This window comes from Hemiscyllium ocellatum, chromosome 2, assembly GCF_020745735.1.
Source record: "Hemiscyllium ocellatum isolate sHemOce1 chromosome 2, sHemOce1.pat.X.cur, whole genome shotgun sequence".
NCBI lineage: Eukaryota > Metazoa > Chordata > Chondrichthyes > Orectolobiformes > Hemiscylliidae > Hemiscyllium > Hemiscyllium ocellatum.
The window spans coordinates 107,079,233-107,101,994 of NC_083402.1; the positions used below are offsets into that span (position 1 = coordinate 107,079,233).

Below are 22,762 nucleotides of genomic sequence, written 5' to 3' on the forward strand. Positions count from 1 at the left end.
GACTAATGTCAAATGAATAATATAAGCAGCAACAGACTGAAAGTGGAAATTTGAGAGGGTAAGTCAGAAAGGACATAAGACGCATAGAGACAGAATATGCGAAAAGACTGACAGCTGACAGAAAAAGAAATACAAATTTTTTCTATGGCCGCATAAAGAATAAAAAGGTATTTGGAGTAGGTGGGACTGATTAGAGACAAAAAGTGAAATCTATGGATGAAAATAGACAGCATGGCTTAGCTGCAAATTGAGCCTACTGTACGATGTTGACGAAGGAAAAGGATCGTGTCAAAGTCTCAATGAAGTAGGAAGTAGTTGAAATATTAGATTGACTATAAATTGATAAAGAGGAGGTATTATTAAAAGTTGGCTGAACTTAAAGTTGATTAATTCCCAAGACAGAATGGGATTCATTTGATGATGCTGAGGGGAGTAAGGATGAAAATTGCAGAGGTACTGCCCATAATCTTCCAATCTTCCTTTGATACAGAGATTGTATCAGAAGGTTGGAGAATTGTAAATGTTCCCAGCCTTGCACAGAAATCGATGCAAGGATAAAATAAAAACCTCCAGGTCAGAGAGCTTGAAATTTTTAGTGAAACACTTTTAGAGACAGTAACTTGCAACAAAGTTAACAGTAAGACAAAAGAAACCTGGGAGTATATGTGTATAAATTATTGAGGTTGGCCCAACAATTGGCTAAAATGCCGCATGGGATGATGGTATTTACAAACATAGGTACTGGGTACAATAACAAGGAAAGTATGGTGAACCTTGCCAAACATTGATTCTGCGTTATCTGGAATGTCCAGTTGTGGGCACCAGATGTTAAGAGGAATGTGATAGGATTAGAGAAGGTACAAAACAGATTCTCACAAATGGTTGCAAAGATTAGAAAGTTTGACAGAGATTGAAGGCACTGAAGTAGTTTTCTTTGAGAAGTTTGAGAGGTGATCTGGTCAAGCTGGTTAAAATCATAGGGGTGGACAGAGGAAATAGAGAAAAACTATTCCAATGATGGAAGGGTCAAAAACTAGGAGACACTGCCTTAGTGCAAAAGAAGCATACTCCTTTCTCATATCTTCATGAAACTCCACTGTCCTCGAATCTCTTTGTGGTGTTGCTCCACATTTTCAGAGCAATCTTGTCTAGCCATATGCTCATCCCTGTCTTGTAGCCGTTTTCTTTCTTGCTGCTTGGTTTCTACTGTCCTTCGAAAATTGGTTATTCATTTGCTGTCTTAAGATCTGGATTTCATAACCATTTTGCATTGTACTGTCCCTCACCATCTTGAGAAGTCCCCTTGAAAATAACCCCTTGATTGCATCAGAACCCCGGATTTCCTGCCTGGTGGTGGTGTTGGAATGTCTGTTGGCCAAAGATTAGATGGTGTATTAAATCGGACAGCATGCTTGAGAGCAGCAAGTCTTTCTGAAACCACCATGCAAATAATTATTTCTTAATTTTTCCAGTTACATAGGAGTGACAACAGAGTTGAAGTTGCCCCATGAGATGGATTTCAGCAGGAAAGATATCAGTGGTGTGCTGTTCCAGTATCCCGACAGTGAGGGAAGAATTGAAGACTTTGCTGAGCTTGTTGACCTCGCACATCAAAACGGAGTGAGTGGGGAAAAATGTTGGAAGTCGTTTTGGGGAATGGGCACTGTTGTGTTTAAAATTAGAACAAGAACTGCTGGCGAAACTCATAGAGTCATAGAGATGGGTTCAGCATGGAAACAGACCCTTCAGACCAACCCATCCATGCCGACCAGATATCCCAACCCAACATAGTCCCACCTGCTAGCACCTGGCCCATATCCCACCTGGCCCATATTCCTATTTATGTACCCATCCAAATGCCTCTTAAATGTTGCAATTGTACCAGCCTCCACCACTTCCTCTGGCAGCTCATTCCATACTTGTATCACCCTCTGTGTGAAAAAGTTGCCCCTGAGGTCTCTCTTATATCTTTGCCCTCTCACCCTAAACCTATGCCCTCTACTTCTGGACTCCCCGACCCCAGGGAAAAGACTTTGCCTATTTACGCTATCCATGCCCCTCATAATTTTTTAAACCTCTATAAGGTCACCCCTCAGCCTCCGATGCTCCAGGGAAGACGCTGTTCAGCCTCTTCCTATAGCTCAAATCCTCCAACCTTGTAATTCTGGCAACATCCTTGTAAATCTTTTCTGAATCCTTTCAAGTTTCGCAACATTTTTCCGATAGGAAGGAGACCAGAATTGCACGCAATATTCTAACAGTGGCCCAAACAATGTCCTGTACAGCCACAACATGACCTCCCAACTCCTATATTCAATACTCTGACCAATAAAAGAAAACATACCTAACGCCTTTTTCACGGTCCTATCTACCTGTGACTCCACTTTCAAGGAGCTATGAACCTGCACTCCAAGGTCTCTTTGTTAGGACCTTAACATTAAGTGTATAAGTCCTGCTAAGATTTGCTTTCCCAAAAATGCAACACCTCACATTTGTCTCAATTAAACTCCATCTGCCACTTCTCAGCCCATTGGCCCATCTGATCAAGATCCTGTTGTAATCTGAGGTAATCCTCTTCGCTGTCCACTATGCTTCCAATTTTGGTGTCATCTGCAAACTTACTAACTGTACCTCCTATGCTTGCATCCAAATCATTTATGTAAATGACAAAAAGTAGAGGACCCAACACCGATCCTTGTGGCATTCCACTGGTCACAGGCCTCCAGTCTGAAAAACAACCCTCCATCACCAGCTTCTGACTTCTACCTTTGAGCCAGTTCTGTATCCAAATGGCGAGTTCTTCCTGTATTCCGTGAGAAGTGACCGTGCTAATCAGTCTCCCATGGGGAAACTTGTCAAACGCCTTATTGAAGTCCACATAGATCACATTTACCACTCTGCCCTCATCAATCCTCTTTGTTACTTCTTCAAAAACTCAAGTGTAGTTTGTGAGATGTGATTTCCCACGCACAAAGCCATGTTGACTATCCCTAATCGGTCCTTGCCTTTCCAGCTACATGTCTGCAGAGAGAGAAACAGAGTTAAGGTTTCAGATTGATAACCTTTCATCGTTGTCATCAATTTGAAATGTTAACTCTTTCTCTTTCCACAGACGCTGCCAGACCAGCTGAGTTTCTGTAGTCCTTTTTGTCCTTTTTCAAATTTCCATCAACTGCAGTACTTTGCTTATTTATGTTGATTTGGAATCTGATCTTATCTACATCTGTAATTTAAATATGCTGACAGGTGCTGAAACAGACATAATGTATATACTTGAATAATAGTCGATCTCATGTGAAAGTCGACTTCCTATTTTTGGCCAAATAACCTGGAATTTTCCATACAGCTCATGTAAAAGTTGACCCTAGTTCTTCACAGGTAACACATCGACATTTATGAGTCAGAGTGCTGGCCGTCATGTCCCAACCCGGCTTTCCAGCCTGTTGGTTGTTCCACTCTGCTCCCGGTCTTCTAGTCCAGGTTTTCAGAACTAATACAATTCATTATTTTTCTCATTATTTGTTTCGCGATCAATTGGGCTTCTGCTAATGATATGGTATGAATATTGATCGGCATGAATTTCAGCCCCTCAAAAATAGTATCCGTGAAATTGTCGACCCCATGAATTTAATCTTAAAAAGTTGTCAAAAAAATTTGGCTGTTACTTGAGTACATACAATATATACTTTGGCATTGGGGGAATCTCATAGAAAACCTAAAAAATTCTGGCAGGACTCAACAGGGTAAATGCTGGAAGGATGTTCCTGACACAGGGGAGTTCCAGAACCAGGGGTCACAATCTATACCATTTAGGACTGAGATACAGAGAAAATTCTTGAGAATTCACAACTACAGAAAGCAATCTAGGCCAAATCATTCTATTATTTCAAGATTGAACTGGATGCAGCACTTTGCGCTAAAGGGATCAGAGGATATGGGGCGGGGGGGGGGAAGAAGGAACAGGATATTGATTTGGATGACCAGCCATGATCATAATGAAAGACAGCTTAGTCTAAAGGGCCAAATGGTCAAATCCTGTTCCTAGTTTCTATATTTTTGTGAAAGGTGAAAATTGTGGTACCTAATGCTCAATATACTGTGCAATCTGCTGGCTTGATTATATTTGGAAAATGAATTAAACTTAGTTGAAGTGTTAGCCATTAAAATGCGCTGCAGCCTCTTTCATGAGTGGTAGCAAGAATTTAAATGTTCATCGGCCTCTTAACAATTATCTGTGGAGCAATTGCTTGCGCTGTTTCCGGCTCCATTGTCAAGATGGCGTCTTGTGTTAACCACTGGCGAAATTAGCATTGCAGACTGTGTTGATCACCTTGAGCTCTGTAGCATCTGAAGTGTCTGGATGGAATCTTCCTGTTAATGAGTAGCATGTTTATTCATTCTAGCGAAAAGGTGCTCACTGCCTTAAAGAGCTTGATAATTCGATTGTGTTCATTCTGTTGTGAACTGTTCTGAACTGTCATAGCCTGTAATCAGTTAGCCCACACGACTCCTTTAAAGCCAGGTTTTGTTTTGCATTGCAGTCACATGTTTAATAGTAAGGTTTTCCTAAAAGAAAAATAAACTTTGTCAACATACTCAAAAATGCCGAGACAAAAATTTCCACAATATCAATAATTTACTGAATATTACCATGGAATGGGGAAATGAAGCAACACGTGTTGTTTCACGATTGGAGATAATGGAGCAGTTAAATTCAGTGTCAAACATAGAGCTGTAAACTAAAAGAGTCATGAAATATTAGGAAGGTTGTGATGCCTGAGGGCAGTGTTTGTAGGTGTAGTTCTTTTTGTCCAAAAAATATGGAAAATGTGGAAAGAGCTTTAAAATTTTATGCCTGAGGCATGATTTGGATATATTAAAACAAATCAGATTGCTTAAACAGAACTTATCTCTGAACTTATATCAAAACATGACAAGAAATTATAACGTCCAGGACAATTGATAAAACCCGAGGTAAACCATGACTGAACCATGAAATGTTATTCTGAACTTGGGTGGAAAACTTAAGTGGATTAGGTGTTTATGTAAACATTATAAACTATTAACCAACAGAACTTAAAATGATGATCAGAATTCTTCTGCAGCTTATAATAAACAGCAGATCTCATGAGATTCAGGGTCTTAAAAAGATGGCCAGTGAGGTATTAATGCATTAATATTAATTTTTCAAAATTCATTGGATTCCTGAAAGATTCCAACAGACTGTAAACTAGCAAATATAGACCTCTTTCCAAGAAAGCAGAGAGACAGGAAACTATAGGCCAGTTAGTATGATGTTTGTGAAGTGGAAGATGTTAGAATCAATCATTTAAAAAGATTATAACTGTGCACTTAAATAAACTTCAGGTAATCAGGAGAGTCAACTTGGTTTTGACGGGGGTAAAGTCATATGTAATCAATTTCTCCATATGAAGGAATAATATGCTGAGAATAAAGGGGAGTCTGTACACATAATCTAATTTTGATTTCAAGAAGGCACTCGATAGCAGCTACATCAAAATTTATTGTGGGAAGCCTGTGGTGATAAGGATAACATATTAAACATTGCTAAAAAGAGACTAGACAGTGAACATTTTTTGTCTTGGACTCACCAGAATTGGGGTACCACAAACAGGCTTGAGAAAAGGGACACCATTTAAAATAGAATGAGGAGACGGTGCTGAGTGGTTAGACCATAACTGAGATGGAGATGCAGCAAGAGCAGTTAACTATCAACCTGAATTCTCAGACAATGCATGGGACCCAGCTACGCCTGCCTTTTTGTCGGGTACACGGAACAGTGCATCTTCAGCCATTACACCGGCACCAGCCCCCACCTGTTCCTCTGCAATACCGATGGCTGTATTGGCGCTACCTTGTGCTCCCATGAGGAGGTTGAACAGTTTTTCAACTTTACCAATACCTTTCACCCTGATCTCAAATTCACCTGGACCATCTTGGACACCTCCCTCCCCTTCCTGGACCTCTCCATCTCCGGCAACCAACTAACCACTGAAATCTACTACAAGCCCACCGACTTCCACAACTACCTAGACTATATCTCCTCCTACCCTAGCTCCTGCCATCCCTTATTCCCAATTCCTCTGCCGCATCTGGCCAATTCCACCTTCGAAAATCCAAGATGGCCTCCTTCTTCCAAGATCACAATTTTTTTCTTCTCATGTGGTCAACAATGCCCTCCAGTGCTTCTCCTCTACTTCACGCATCACGTCCTTGAACACCAGCCCTCCCAATGCAGCAAGGAATACACCACCCCCCTCCACCCCCGTCCTCTCCTTCCACACCACCAACCCCTGCATACATCACATCATCCTCCGCTATTTCCGCCACCTACAAATGGAGACCACCACCAGAGATATATTTCTCTCCCCACCCCTTTCAGTTGTCCAGAGAGACCATTCCCTCTGTGACTTCCTCGTTAGATCCACCACCTCACCGCCCCCCCCAACCAATCACCAGTCCACACCCACTCCCGGTACCTTCCCCTGCTACCACAAGAAGTGCAAAACCTGTGCCCATACCACTCTCCTCATCTCTGTCCAAGGCTCCAAAGGATCCTTCCACATCTGACAGAAATTTACTACCTCTGCCAATGTCATCTACTGTATCCGTTGCACCCCACTGTGGTCTCCTCTACATCAGGCAGACTGGACACTACTTGTGGATTGTTTCAGAGAACATCTTTGGGACACCCGCACCAACCATCCCCACTGCCCCATGGCTGAACACTTCAACTCCCCCTCCCACTCAGTCAAGGACATGCAGATCCTGAGTCTCCTCCATCGCCAAACCTCCTCCATCACCCAATGCCTGGAGGAAGAATGCCTCGTATTTCGCCTTGACATCCCGCAACCGCATGGTATAAATGTGGATTTCAACAGTTTCCTCATTTTCCCCTCCACTCCCCACATTATCCCAGTCCCAACCCCCCAACTCCTCACCATCCTCCTAACCTGTCCATCACCTTTCCCATCTATCCGCTCTACTCCCTCTCCGACCCTCACCCTCATCTACCTATTGCATTCTCACCTACCTTCCCCCTCGCGCCCCCCACCCTCACCCCCTCCCACCCTCCTATACCAAACCCACTTCTCTCCCATTTATCTCTCAGCCTCTGGCCCACAAGCCTCATTCTTGATGAGGGACTTATGCCAGAAACATTGATTTTCCTGCTCCTCTGCTGCCTGACCTGCTGTGCTTTTTCAGCACCACACTCTTGCCTTGGTTCTGCAGCCCTCTCTTTCTCTAATTGCTCAGGGTGTTGCCATGGGGATGCAGCAGCATTTGGCTACCTGCATATTTTTTCTGAAAAAGAATGCAATGTATGTAAAAATTCCTTTTGTCTATATAGAATGATTTTGCACATGCTTCTTGCTTATACAAATAGCAAGGTGAGATGATTTGCTACCTGGCAGGAAATAGAGTATGCATAAAAGGGTCTCTATCTGATTGGTAGGACGTTGAAGAGAGAAGCCCTCCTTGGGTCTCAGCCTTTTAAAACTTACATCGATACAAATAGATGATGGCAGTGAAAATATGGCAACTAAATTCACCACCACAACTCTGTTGTAAGGAAAATCTGAATGTGAAGACAGATAAAGATGGAGTGCGGGAGCAAAAATCTGGTAGATGACGTACAGTATGGGAAAACGTGTAGTTGTTCACTTTGTCAGGAAGAATAAGAAGCAGAGTAAACTTAAACAGGAATTGATTGTGAAATTCTGATGTACAGAGGGAGCCCTCTGTGCTGCTGTATGAATCAGAGAAGTTTGTAGCCAGGTACAGGAAATAATAAAGAAGTCAAATACACTAATGGTAGGAATTGAACAAAAAATGAGAAGATAATGCTTCACTTACACAGGGCATTGCTGTGACCACATCTGTATACTGTATACAGCTTTGGGTTCCTAGTTGAGGAGGGATGTAAAGTTCGTTTACGAGATTGATACCTGGAGTGAGCAGGTTGTCTTATGAGGAAAGAGTGGATAGGCTGAGTTTGTTTCCATTGAAATTTAGAAGAGTGAGGGGTGACTTAGTTGAAGTGTATACGATTCTGAATAATCTAATCAAGGTGGACATGGAAAGGCTGTTTGCACGTGGAGGTCAGCCCAGAACAAAGGACCATTGTTTAAAAATTGGGTGTCTCCTTTTTAGGACCAAAGTGAGGAGAATTTGTTTTTACTCAATTTTTGGATAAATTCTTGTTAGGCAAAGGAATCCTAGGTTTATAGGAGGTAGATGCAAATGCAGAATTCGAAATGAAAACAAATCAGCTATAATCTTGAATGCAAGAGTAGGCTTGTGGAACCAAATGGTCTACTTTGGCTCCTAAATAATATATTTAGATTGTTGTGCACCTCTCGCTTTGACGGGGTATGTTAGCAGGGTGATGCCAGTGTATCAGTAGCTGTATCTTTTCTCCAAGTGGCAGGCTTGGACATGATAAGAATCATGAGCGATTGTAACCTGTTTAGGCTTGGAATGGTTGGTGATGTTTATCATACATTGCTACTGATTGTTTTGCACTTTAGTGAGTCAGTTCAAAAGCAGGAGAAAGTAAGGTACATAAAACATAACCAAAGAGAAAGATGACAATAACATATCTGAGAGTTTTGTCATTCAATATCATTCTGTTCCATGCCATACTATGCCAGCTCTAATATAGCTTGATGGTTTCCAACTGACTAGGTGTGTCAGTTCCTAATGCAGACAAATTTCTATTGATTTGCACAAGTATTTAATAAATCATGCAATGACAAGATTTTGAAACGTAAGTCTGTCGATTTTCCTCCCCATTTTAATGAAGAGTGTCATTTTATTTGAAAGGCTTTTTTTGCACCTGTCGCATCTTCTTTTATTTTCAGGCCTTGACATGTTGTGCGACTGACCTGTTGGCATTGTGTGTGCTGAGACCTCCTGGAGAGTTTGCAGTCGATATTGTACTTGGTAGCTCACAGAGGTTTGGTGTGCCACTTTCCTATGGAGGTCCACATGCTGCTTTCTTTGCCGTTAAAGAAAACCTTGTAAGACTGATGCCGGGAAGAATGGTCGGAGTTACGAGGTATGTAAATACGTGGTGATAATGGGGAAGTTTGCGATTAGTACCAAGGGTACTGTATTATCTTTAAATCTTGAACTGTTATTTTTAAATCTTTAGCAAGAGGGAGATTCGAGAGGCAAGCAGACTCTTTGGAGATCCGTCTAGAGTATGTGCTTTTAGGGAAATGGTGAGGGCACTGAAGAGCATTTGGTAGTAATGCCTTCCCAGCTGTTTAACATGCACAGCCAAGCATGAGAAATAGTCACATGAATGATACTTTAAAGAGCTGCCAGCATCCTGAGTCACTTCTTTCAAAGGAAGAACTAGGATAAATGATTCAGGCAGACAGATTAGCAGTGAGTATTATTGCTTGCCTTCCCCTGACAGTAAGCTTATCTATTGATAGTAAACAATATCTCCACCACTCATGGTCACTAACATGTGAATAACTGCTACGTTTGTATATTTAATATTGAAGGAGACATGATGGCACTTGTGGCCCTCAACATAGGATGTAGCTCGGTCTCCAAGAGCTTTGACGATCCCTCCATTCTGCTCATAGGTTGACGTCAGTGTGTATGTGCTAATATTTACAGAAATTTAGTCAAATATTGATTAATTTCATGCTCTTATTTCGATGAAATAATTTTGCCAGTGGCAACATAGTCCATCCAGAAGTGCCCTGGAGAAGGTAGTGAGTTGCATTGTTGACATCCTGTGGTCACTGGAATGCTGAGAGTTCCAGGATTTTGTCCCAGGAACAGAGATACAGTTTGAAATCAGGATGGTGTGTGGATTGATGCAGGTGATGGCTTTCCATGTGTCAGTTTTCCTTGTCCTTTCAAGGTAATAGAGATTATGAATTTGAAAAGTGCTTTCAAAGGAGCCTTGTGGGATACTACATCTTGTAGATGATACACACTACTGTCTCTCTACCAGTGATGGAGGGAGTGAATGTTTGAGGTGTTGGTGCCAATTAAGCAGGTGCCTTACTCTTGATGGTGTTGAAGCTCTTGACTAAAGGAATTTCAAGACCTTCCTTAAAATTGAAGATGCTGATACTGTGAAAGGAAGTTGAATCTTTTGGCTGCCTTTCAGAGGTCATGGTAAAGCAATTTTCATGGTGATATTTGCTATCCTCATGCAAGATACAAAATCACATTTCCCTAGATTGCATTTGGGAGATGTCTAGTATGGGCCTAAGCTGCATCCCTGAAAGATTCTAGATTCAAAGGCTCACTGCTGCCTCACAGCACCAGGGATTCAGGTTTGATTTTAGCCTCAGGCACCTGTCTTGTGGAGTTTGTATCTGCGTGTGTTTTTCCGGGTGCTCCAGTTTCCACCCGCATTCAATGATGTGCAGGTTAAATGGATTGGCCATACTAAATTGCCCGTCGTGTTCAGAGATATGTAAGTTAGGTGCATTAGCCAGGATTAATGTAGAGTAATAAAGTAGGGGAATGGGTCTGGGTGGGTCACTCTTCGGGTGTTCGGTATGGTCTTGTTCAACCTATTGGCCTGCTTCCACATCGTAGGGATTCTACGATTCAGTTCTTGTCTTGGATGAGTTCATCTCAACCCCAGTATTAACAGATGTGTCGCACTTCAGCTCAGGACATCTGGGCAAGAGAGAGGAAATAGCAACCAAAAGAGATTGAATGCTGGAAATCAGAAACAAAAACAGAAATTGCTGGAAAAACTCATCAGGTCTGGCAGTATCCATGGAGAGAAATCAGAGTTAACATTTTGCGTCTGGTGAGCCTTCCTCAGAACTATCACTACTCTCTGATTTTTCTCCACAGATGCTGCCAGACCTGCTGAGCTTTTCCAGCAATTTCTGTTTAGTTTGTGAGAGGAAATATCAGTCTGGGTTACTAATTCTGGTGGCTGACATTTAACATCTGCTGGATAATGCAAACATGTCTGACTTTGGGGCTGAGGTGCAGATTAGGTTTGCCTTTCATAATTTGAGATGCTGTCCTGTATTTTTACACAGAGAATGATTTATTTTGTTACCAAAACAGGGGAATGCCAGTTCCAGGAATTTGTGCCATATCCATGTGGCCTAGCCTTCAGCAGAGAGGAAATAAATTGAGCAAAATCCCTGTAAAATATGCATGTTCCCACAAGGGAGCATGATAATGTCCTTTGTGTTTCTGCTGCACTTGTACCAGTACAATGTTTGTTCAGTGTGCTGGTTGAGCATGTGAGAAGGTAAGGGAGATAATAGCTGGATCTTGAGAAGGAAAGGAATGGATGATGAAGAGGGGTGAGGGCAGTGGGGGAACCTGAGAAAGTCAGTTTGCTTATACCGTGTTTGGAATGGAATGTAGGATCAGGTTTCTCCTCCTGATGGGGTTTGGATGAAATTTCCCTCAGCAAGAGAAATTTGAGTGAAAATCAGCTGTGAAAAGTTTGAGTGGTGGTTAGTATCTGGATTCTTGCTTGGAAATGAGGAAGTGGGGCACGGTGGATACAAATTCCCGCTTAACGCCGCACTGACCAGCTACCCCAATAATAGCTGCTCTGACCAGCCTCGTTATATCCCATACCCACTTCCTCTTTTGAAGGTAGTAATTCTGATGCTAGCAGTCCCTTTATAACATTGTTCACATAGCTACTCCTGAAATATATCAGGCTACTTGGCAATGAAGTTTGTCTACCATTTGGAGACTCAGTGTTTAACTCTCAAAATATCTGGAAGTAGAGCTTTGGGTTGTAAAAACATAAGGACAAAATATTAGTTAGAATGTTGTTGTGGTTCTGTTCGCTGAGCTGGGAGTTTTTGTTGCAAACGTTTCGTCCCCTTTCTAGGCGACATCCTCAGAGCTTGGGAGCCTCCTGTGAAGCGCTTCTGTCATGTTTCCTTCAGCATTTATAGTGGCTTGTCTCTGCCGCTTCCAATGTCAGTTGCTGTCCGCTGCAGTATATTGGGTCCAAGTCGATGTGTTTGTTGATAGAATCAGTGGATGAGTGCCATGCCTCTAGGAAATCCCTGGCTGTTCTCTGTTTGGCTTGCGCTATAATAGTAGTGTTGTCCCAGTCGAATTCATGTTGTTTTTCGTCTGTGTGTGTGGCTACTAGGGGTAGCTGGTCGTGTCGTTTCGTGGCTAGTTGGTGTTCGTGGATGTGGATTGTTAGCTGTCTTCCTGTTTGTCCTATGTAGTGTTTTGTGCAGTCCTTGCATGGGATTTTGTACACTACTTTGGTTTTGCTCATGCTGGGTATCGGGTCCTTTGTCCTGGTGAGTTGTTGTCTGAGAGTGGCTGTTGGTTTGTGTGCTGTTATGAGTTCTAGTGGTTACAGCAGTCTGGCTGTCAGTTCAGAAGTGCTCCTGATGTATGGTAGCCACACACACAGACAACAAACAACATGAATTCGACTGGGACCACCCCCCCCCCCTCCGCTGCAGCAAAACAATTGGTAGTGGCCACCATTAGATTCACAATTCCACATACTTACCACATTCAAATTCTACTATCTGCCATGGTGGGATTTGAACAGGAGTCCCAAGAACAACAGTTGTTAGGTTTAATAGTTTAGCAATAACACCACTAGGCCATCATCTCCTCATTTAGCAGCCCATGAATGTCCTGAAATTTGAATGGGACTAGAAATGGTGAACTTCAAATAAATTTGTTTTCCAACTAAAAGATACTATTGAATGATTGCATGCAGTGATGAGCTGGAAAAACTTATGACTTCACATGACACAACCTATAGTTTCCTTTTGGGAAATAAGTCCCTTGTATTATCAACAGATAATTACTTGGTCATACAGAATGTAAACATTTCTAAACAGAGACTCAAATTTCAAACTTTACATTTTTTTACTGAACAGCACTGGGTGACATGGAATTATAGTTCAATCAATAAGTACCCTTTTCTCCTGCTGCATAAATTATTGTCCCCTTTCTTATTTTCATTGTTGCATTGTCAGTCCCGATGAGCGCAAGACAAGACATTTTGTCATTGTTTCTCTTTTTAGCAATATTTGGATTATCTATATCTAATTAACGACTGATGACAGAATTCCACCATACAAGCTTGTCCTAGTGACTTTAGTTATTGGGAATCATAGAATCCCTGCAGTGTTGAAACAGGCCATTTGGCCCAACAAGTCCACACCAACTATCCAGATAGCAGCCCACCCAGACTCATTACCCACTGCCCTATCCCTGTAACACTGCATTCCCATGGCTAAACATCCCTGGACACTATGGATAATTTGGTATGGCCAATCCATCTAACCCACATTTCTTGAGACTGTGGGAAGACACCAGAGCACCTGGAGGAAACCCACACACACATGGGAGAATATGCAACCTCCACACAGACAGTTGCCCGAGGCTGAAATTGAACCAGGTCCCTGGCGCTGTGGAGCAGCAGTACTAATCTCTGAGGCACCATGCCACCCCAAGATATTTGCCTTTACACCTGTATCAGAGTTGTGTTCATTGGCTTGCATAAGTGTGAAAATACTGCTGTGTTTGTGCATTAATGACCAATTAAGTTTACTGCAGTAACTTGGGGTAGATACTTAGCAACATAAGGAACCACTTATTGGAGTGTCAAAAAATGTCGCCAGGGCAGAAAGGGAAAAATAAAAACTGTTGAATCTAAAACCTGTATATAGTACATTGTTCTTTGGTTTTCAAAATTAACTTTTTAAAATCATTTTCTTGCTTTTTTGGCTATTTTTTTCTCCTCTAATCCAATCTTTTTTCCCCACTCTTTATTTCGCTTTCTGTACCTGATTTGACTCTAATTCACCCTATTTTCCTCTTTCCTCTGTTTCTTTCTCAATCCTTAAATCTCATTGGTTAAGGAGATAGATTGTTGATCCCATCGGTCATCAAGGTCTCAGATGCCCTGTTGCCGTTCTCATCTCGCACTTCCAGCAGTTTACGATGCAGAAAATCTTCGAGTTGAAGGGTGAGGAAGACAATCTAACAAATGGGAGCACACTGCAGCACGTTCTGGGCCAATGCATTGTTAAATACCTCGTCCAGATTGATATGTATTGTACATTTTTGACATGAGAAACAAATATGACACTGAAGATGTAACTGGAAATTTCTGCTGTAGGATTATTTTTTGGTTGTTTTGATTGATATTATTCAGGGACGCTGCAGGAAAGGAGGTGTATCGTCTTGCGCTACAGACGAGAGAACAGCATATCAGGAGGGATAAAGCTACCAGCAACATTTGCACAGCTCAGGTAAAATCAACAGCATCAGTGATTTCATAACAAGCTGGCCAATAGCACTGGAAAAAGATTGACTGGCAAATTATGTTGTCAAATTTAAAAATAGGACTGCACTTTATTTGAGGATTATTTTTGTTAATCATACAGCTCCAGGAATGTAAAGAAGCTAATGCTGGTTGTGCAGTTCTTAACAAATGTTCAGAATTATCAATACACTAATAAGAGTCTTTGGAACTCCGTTCCTCAAATACCAATGAATGCAGAATGCTTTAAATATTTTTAAGACAGAGGTAAATAGATTCTTGATGGCCAAGAGGATGAAAAATGATAGGGGTATTGACATGAATCTCGAATTGAGATTAAAATCAGAAGCAGGCTAAAAGGACCTTGTTCCCTGTTTGTATAGAGCCATACAGCATGGAAACCGATGCTTCAGTCCCACCAGTCCATACTGACCACGTTCCCAAACTAAACTAGTCCCAGCTGCCTGCATTTGGCCCTCCAAACCTTTCCCTAAACAAGAGCTTATCCAAATGTCTTTTAAATGTTGTAACTACCTGCATCCACCACTTTCTCTGGCAGTTCATTCTACACATGAACCACTCTATGTAAAAAAAAAAGTTGCCCCTCATGTCCTTTTTAAAACTTTCTCCTCTCATCTTCAAAATACGCACCCTAGTTTTGATCTTCCTCAAGCCTAGGGAAAAGACTCTTGTTATTCACATTCTCTTTCCATCTCATGATTTTGTAAACCTAAATAAAGTTATGCCTCAAACTCCTCCTCTCCGGTTTAAAAACGTCTTTCCATCTATTTTTATACCTCAAACCCTCCATTTCCAGCAACATTTTAATGAATCTTTTCTGAACCCTCTCCAGCTTAATTATATACTTCCAGTAACAGGGTGACCCACAAATACACTCAGTACTCTAGAAGAGGCCTCACCAAAATCCGTACAACCTCAACATGATGTCAGGATTCCTACACTTAGAAGTCTAAGCAGTGATGACAAGTGTGCTAAATGCCTTCTTAACCACCCAGTTTCCCTGAAATGCAAATTTCAAAGAATTATGCCCCGGAACCCTTCGGTCTTGTTCTACAACACTACCCAAGGCCCTACCATTAATTGTGCAAGTCCTGCCCTTGTTTGCATGTTTTTGTGTACTCACTACACCCTCTACAGAATTTTGAAAGGTGTGTCTGCTGTACACATGAAATAAACAATGTTTATGTTATGTAACTTTTCTTATTTTAAAGTAGCCCAAAGTGATTTATCTTGGTCAGATAATGAAAGGGAGCATTTGATTTAAAGCTGTGCATGCATGAAAAACAAAAGTAAATGTATTTGCAATGGGTCCAATAATCAATTTAGTGTATCACACAATCTGGGTTTTAATCTGATATCAATTGCAATGCTGCCAAACCATTGAACAGGGTAAAGATTTTAAAATTATATTTGTCAGTGCAAAATCTGCAATCAAATGTTTTCCTGTGAAGTAGAGTTGCCATTTTCTCATGGTGAGTCAAGGATTACATTTTCACGAAGAGAAGTGAGGGACCGGGAGAGAAAATGGACACCTCCATTAAAAGAATTTCAAAAAGAGTGCTGCTGCAGTATCTGTGGAGTCTGAGAGGAGGATAAAGTGTTTGAAGTTTAATAATTCTTTGCTTTGAATATTGGGTGGCAGTTGTGATTTAAATAATGCAATGAATAAGCTTGCTTTGGAGAACCCATATTGTCCTTGAGTTCCCCTATCCTATCCTCCCCTGTAAGTGGAGGGAAGAAAGAATTGTGGATGGTCTTTTCCTCCAAGCTTACCTGAAACCAGGATGACCCCCTTTAATACGCCTGAGCCTGCTTCAATCAATGGCACAGATGGATCAGGCCACCAGCAGTATGTGGAACCACAGAAGTGCCAGCAAATTAGTTTGAGCAGATGTTAGGTGCATTTTTAGAAATTCTGTGCAGGTAAATTGTGGCAAAAGGCTATCAATGCAAAAAATTAAAACAACAAGTTAATAATCAGAATTGTACCCCATGCCAAGTACCTTCAGTGAATGTATTTCAGTCTGTAGAAAAGTTACTGTTAAATGCCTATCTCAGGAGCCTTAAGACTGCGGACATGCACCTCCTCTTTAAACTTGTGGTCAGGATGAACAGGGAGAGAGTACAGCAGGAAGGTGCTGCAGAAACTTTTGAACTGTTTTGCTGCAACAAAGATGAGTAACTTCAGTAGGAGGCAGGCAGAGAATTTTGAAGCGGCTGAGCAGGTCTGCTGTGAAGAAAGCAATGAAGGTATTGTCCAGTATGATTCTCCTACAATAAATTCCTCACTATGTTTCTTTACTTACTCCAGTCTCTAAATAAAACATATTTCTATCGACTGTACAACTTTTCATGCTTTTACATGCGGGAAAACTGTTTGAGACAACATTCAAAGTTTATGCTTTTTTTTACTAATATTTCAGAACAACCAATCAGAAAATTTTCTTTGATTCGCAAATGTTGAGAAACAGGCAGAGCTCGAACAACAAGTCCTGACATACTTTTGAAATTGCTTGTCTTGTCGTTAAAATACAGTTCTGGGTGTTTCTTTGGATAGGCTTCTATTCAATTCTCAACATTTAATGTCGATTGTAAATCTTAAGTATAGCTAGAATAGCATTGAGAGCAAAAGATGATCAAATATTACTTAACATCATACCTAGAGACAGTAACATAGTGATTAACCAAAGATATATGTCACAGGACATTTGCAGTACTGAAGGAGAAGGCCCATTATATCTGTGTCAGTTTTGGTCCCGCCAGGTCAACAGGGGAACTTAAAAGTCAACAGTGTTCTGTGACTAATTTATTTTTAGCAACAGTGTTTTCTTAATGTGAATCCATCCTTCCCATCCCGTTCCTTTTATCTCTCATCATCCTACCTTCATCTTCTGTCGTACTACTTCCTATGCCATCCAATTCCTGAAATGCCCTATTGTTGCTCCCCCCCCACCTTGCCGGCATGATCGCGACTATACATGCCTTTACTCTCTGCCCCTGCCATGAATTTCAGCTAGCAAAGTTTATCAATGGTATAGAAATGCTCATAGACATGGGTTAATGTCTGACACTCCAGGAATCCAGACAAAGTGCACATGAGATCGATGTTTTTATTTGAATGGAAATCTTTTGGAATGTAAAATGATGTAAGGTTGAGCGTAGTTTCTCAATCGAGTTTGTAATTTCAGGTATTGTAGATAGGATTCTGTAACAGACTTCTTTGTGACAAAACAAATATTTTAGTTTGCTATTTATCTTGAGAAGTATATTCTCCAAATTGATCCTTCTAATTGCAGGCACTTTTGGCCAACATGGCCGCAATGTTTGCTATTTATCATGGCCCGAATGGACTGAAACACATAGCAAAGCGTGTGCACAACGCTACTTTAATTTTAGCTGAAGGTGAGACTTGCTAATCACAGTAAAATTTGTTTGTTAATTTGTCAGCAAAAGCAATTCTGACTGAATTTGTTTTTAAACAGGTTTAAAACGTGCTGGGCATAAGGTACAGCACGAATTATTTTTTGACACTTTGAAGATCCACTGTGGTGTGGCTACCCAAGAGATCGTTCACAGGGCTGCCCAACGGCAGATTAACCTTCGAGAATATGGTAACTGTATGGTGAGTTGACGGTGGACAATTTTAAACAAAGTTTTCTGGGTGCCATTTTCAGAAAGGGATATTTGTGGATTTCTGGCAATGATTATTATGTTACGGGGTCACTGAATGTCAGAGTAGGCTCAGATTTTCATTGAGTGATTCTGAGACCCCACAGTCAGGCTGAAGTGCAGCCTAAAAGTCAGTAACATACATTAAACACTCATTTATTATAGCTCTCCTTGGGACAATCAGTTGTATAAATAATATATAAATATTCATCTCTTATAGATATTCATTCTCTCTCTCTCTCTCTCTCTCTCTCTCTCTCTCTGTATATGTCTCATTGTCTGTTTTCTTTGAATCGCTCTATCTGTCTCTCCCTTCTCATGTGTTTGTGTGTGTGTGTGTTGGAGGTTGAGAGGCGATCTGAAAAAAGTTAATAAAATATTGAGAGATATAGATAGTTAATGGTAGTTGTATTTTCCCTAGTATGGGGGATTACAAGACTAGGGGTCATATTTTTAAGCTGAGAGGAGAGATTTTAAAAAGACAGAAGAGGCAAATGTTTTACAGAGTGTGGTTGCCTGTGGAATGAATATCCTGAGAAAATGGTGGATGCAGATACAATTAGAACATTTTAAAGACATTTGGATGGATACATAAATAGAAAAGATTTGCAGGGATATGGGCCAGGAGCAAGCAGGTGAGAGTAGTTCAGTTTGGGATTATGTTCGGCATGGACTGGTTGGACCAAAGGGTCTGTTTCCATGCTGTATAACTCTATATCTTTCTCTCTCTTTCCTTCTATTTCTTCCACTCCCTCACTTGCACAACAACACACACACAATAGCTGCTGCGACCTTCAGGCAAACAAGTGAGGGAGAGGGCTTTTCATGCTTTTACATGCGGGAAAACTGTTTGAGACAACATTCAAAGTTTATGCTTTTTTTTCTAATATTTCAGAACAACCAATCAGAAAATTTTCTTTGATTCACAAATGTTGAGAAACAGGCAGAGCTCAAACAACAAGTCCTGACATACTTTTGAAATTGCTTGTCTTGTCGTTAAAATAGAGGAGCCCGCTCTCCTTTTTAATGATTTGAACTATAAAAAGGCACTTGCAGCTGGGACACTGCTGTTGGTGAGGATGTGGTCAGGGTGGATTCCAGAGTTGGTAGTGATGATGATACCCTGTAAGCTAGCTTGTGATTACTTCTGCATCCAGGCATGGAGGGGATGCTAAAGAGGAGTGATACATGTTAGAGTCATGGAGTTATAAAGTATGGAAGCATACGCTTTCCGCTTTCACCTTAAACCCATGCCCTCTAGTTTTGAACACCCTTACCCTGAAAAAAAAAGCATGGCTCTTCACCCTATCCATGCCCCTCATGATTTCAGAAACTTCTATGAAGTCACCACTCAGCCTCTGATGCTCCAGGGAAAATAACCCCGGCTTATTCAACCTCTCCCTATAGCTCAAACACTCCAACCCTAGCAACATCCTTGTAAATCTTTCCTGAACCCTTCCAAGTTTCACAACATTTTTTCCTATAGTAGGGAGACCAGAATTGAATGCAGTATTCTAAAAATGGCCTAACCAGTGTCCTGTACAGCCACAACATGACCTCCCAACTCCTATACTCAATGCACTGACCAATAAAGGAAAGCATGCCAAATGCTGCCTTCACTACTATATCTACCTGCACTCCAAACTCTTTGTTCAGCAACACTGCCCATTAAGTGTATACATCCTGCCCAAATCTGCCTTTCCAAAACGCAGCACTTCATAATTATCTAAATTAAACTCTATCTGCCAATCTTTGTTCCATTGGCCTTTCTGATCAAGATCCTGTTGTACTCTAAGGTAGCCTTCTTGACTGTCCACTACACCTCCAATTTTGATGTCATCTGCAAAATTAGTGACTAAACCTCCTATGCTTACATCCAAATCATTTATATAAATGACAAAAAGCAGTAGACCCAGCACCAATCCTTGCAGCACACCACTGGTTACAGGCCTCCAGTCTGAAAAGCAACCCTCCACCATTACCCTCTGTCTCCTACCTTTTGAGCCCATTCTGTGTCCAAATGGCTAGTTCTCCCTCTATTACATGTGATCTAACCTTGCTGACCAGTTACCATGAGGAACCTTGTCGAACATCTCATGGATGTCCATATCGATCACGTCCATCACTCTGCCTCCTTCAATCCTCTTTGTAACTTATTCAAAAAATTTAAGTTAATGAGAAATAATTTCCCACACACAAAGCTGTGTTGACTATCCCTAATCAGTTCTCTGCTTTGCAAATACATGTAAATCCTATCCCTCAGGATCCCTGCCAACAACTTACCTACCACTGATGTCAGGCCCACTAGTCAGTAGTTCCCTGGCTTTTCCTTACCACCTTCCTTAAATATTGGCAACATGTTAGCCAAGCTCCAGTTTTCCAGCACCTCACCTGTGGCTATCAATTATATAAATCTCAGCTTCCCTAGCTTCCCACAGAGTTCTAGGATACACCAAATCAGGTCCCAGGGATTTATCTACCTTGATGCATATTAAAATGTCCAGCACCACCATCTCTGTGTAATGTGGACATTTTTCAAGTTTTTGCTATTTATTTCCCCAAGTTCTTTAACTTTCATATCCTTCTCCATACTAAACACTGATGCCAAATACTCATTTAGTATCTCCCCCATCTCCTGTGGTTCCACAATAGGCAGCTTTGCTGATCTCGAAGAGGCCCTATTCTCTCCATAGTTACTCTTTTCTACCCTTGGAGGGGAAAGAAAACAGAAATGACATCACACACCTTAAGAAACCAGGACCGAAAATAGAGAGGTAGGACATACCACCAGTGCTTCACCAGAGACCCTCATTGATGACTTAACCTAGTATAGTGATGAAACATCTGATTACAAACCTTCAAGCTCAGTAGCAAACTTACAGATTTATCATCAACCTGAGCTACAAATCTTCTCAAAAATTACTTACCCGTTTCTCCTTAATGCATTTGTAGAATCCCTTTCGTTTCTCCTTTAACCATATTTGCCAAAGCTATGGTGCTGGGATGGCATGGTGGCACAGTGGTTAGCATCGCTACCTCACAATGCCAGAGTCCCACGTTCGATTCCAACCTCTGGTGACTGTCTGTGTGGAGTTTGCACATTTTCCCTGTGTCTGCGTGCTTTTCCTCTGGGTGCTCCAGTTTCCTCCCACAATCTGAGGATGTGCAGGTTAGGTGGATTGGCCATGCTAAATTGCTCAGTGTTCAGGGATGTGTAGGTTAGGTGCATTAGTCAGGGGTAACTATGGGGAATGGGTTGGTTACTCTTCAGAGGCTCAGTGTGGATTTGTTGAGTCTTAAGGGCCTGCCTCCACATGGATTCTATCTCCTGTCTCTTTTTTGCCCTCCTGATTTCCTTCTTTAAATATTCTTCTACTGTCTTTATAGTCTTCTGGGGATTCACTTGATCTCCTCTGTCTATACCTGACATATGCTTCCTTCTTTTTCTTAACCAAAATTTTAATTTCTCTAGTCATCCAGCAATTGCTACACCTGCCACCCTTCTCCTTAACTGGAACATTCTGTCTCCTGACTCTTTTTTTTTGAAGGCTTCCCACTTTTTAGCTATCTGTTTACCTGTGAATATCCACCTCCAATCAACTTTTGAAAGTTCTTGCCTAATATGTCAAAATTGGCCATTCTCCAGTTTAGAAATTTAACTTGTTAAAACTAATCTATCCTTTTCAAACTCAGTTTTGAATCTAATAGAACTATTATCATTGGCCCCAAAGTACTCCCCCCACTGACACCTCAGTCACTTGCCCTGCCTTATTTCCCAAGAGAAGGTCAAATTTTGCTCCATCTCTAGTAGGTACATCCACATACTGAATCAGAAAATTCTGCTCTACACACTTAACAAATTATTCTCCATCCAAGCACTTAACATTTGTGGCAGTCCAAGTACATGTTTGGAAAATTAAAACCCCATACCATAACTACCCTATTATTCTTACAGGTAACTGAGATCTCATACAAATTCTCTGTTTCCAGCTGACTATGTGCTGGTGTTGGACTGGGATTGACCAAATCAAAAATCTCATAACACTGGGTTATAGTCCAACAGGTTCATTTGAAATCAAAGCTTTCGTAGATATCTGAAGAAGGAGCAGTGCTCTGAAGTTTGTGGTTTCAAATAAATCTGCTGGACTATAACCTGATACCTTCACAAATTCCCGATGACTTTCTTTGATATTCTGCATCCTTTTAAATAGTCATTTATATTATCTGCTAGTATTTTATTCTACTGTAACTTGCCCATATATTAGCCTGTAATTACGCTGTATTCATCCATTTCTTCTCTTTTGGACAACAGTGGGCGGCACGGTGGCACAGTGGTTAGCACTGCTGCCTCACAGCGCCTGTAGACCCAGGTTCAATTCCTGCCTCAGGCGACTGACTGTGTGGAGTTTGCACGTTCTCCCCGTGTCTGCGTGGGTTTCCTCCCACAGTCACAAAGATGTGCGGGTCAGGCGAATTGGCCAAGCTAAATTGCCCGTAGTGTTAGGTAAGGGGTAAATGTAGGGGTATGGGTGGGTTGCGCTTCGGCGGGTCGGTGTGGACTTGTTGGGCCGAAGGGCCTGTTTCCACACTGTAAGTCTAATCTAATCAAGTGCAATTTTAGCAGTTCTCTGGCTATGCGCCTATAAGACAGGAAGGATTAGCAAAAAGATGGACAGGGCCTCTGCTGTTTCCACCCTTCCTTCACAACGTCTCAGCTGAGTCTGGTGATTCATCTACTTTCTAAGATATTCAAAGGCTCTGGTGCAGTTTGTGTTCCTG

General features: G+C 41.4%; 1 protein-coding gene across 2 annotated transcripts in view; it reads left to right on the plus strand.

The window, feature by feature from the left end:
- The window catches only part of gldc (glycine dehydrogenase (decarboxylating)), a 177,164-nt gene that overhangs the window by 54,512 nt on the left and 99,890 nt on the right, over nt 1-22,762 (plus strand). For both annotated transcript variants that reach the window (XM_060845597.1, XM_060845605.1), the window contains 5 exons: nt 1,473-1,620; nt 8,886-9,082; nt 14,186-14,282; nt 17,611-17,716; nt 17,797-17,936. In XM_060845597.1, coding sequence (XP_060701580.1) covers nt 1,473-1,620; nt 8,886-9,082; nt 14,186-14,282; nt 17,611-17,716; nt 17,797-17,936 — 688 coding nt within the window. The remainder of the gene's footprint in view (nt 1-1,472; nt 1,621-8,885; nt 9,083-14,185; nt 14,283-17,610; nt 17,717-17,796; nt 17,937-22,762) is intronic.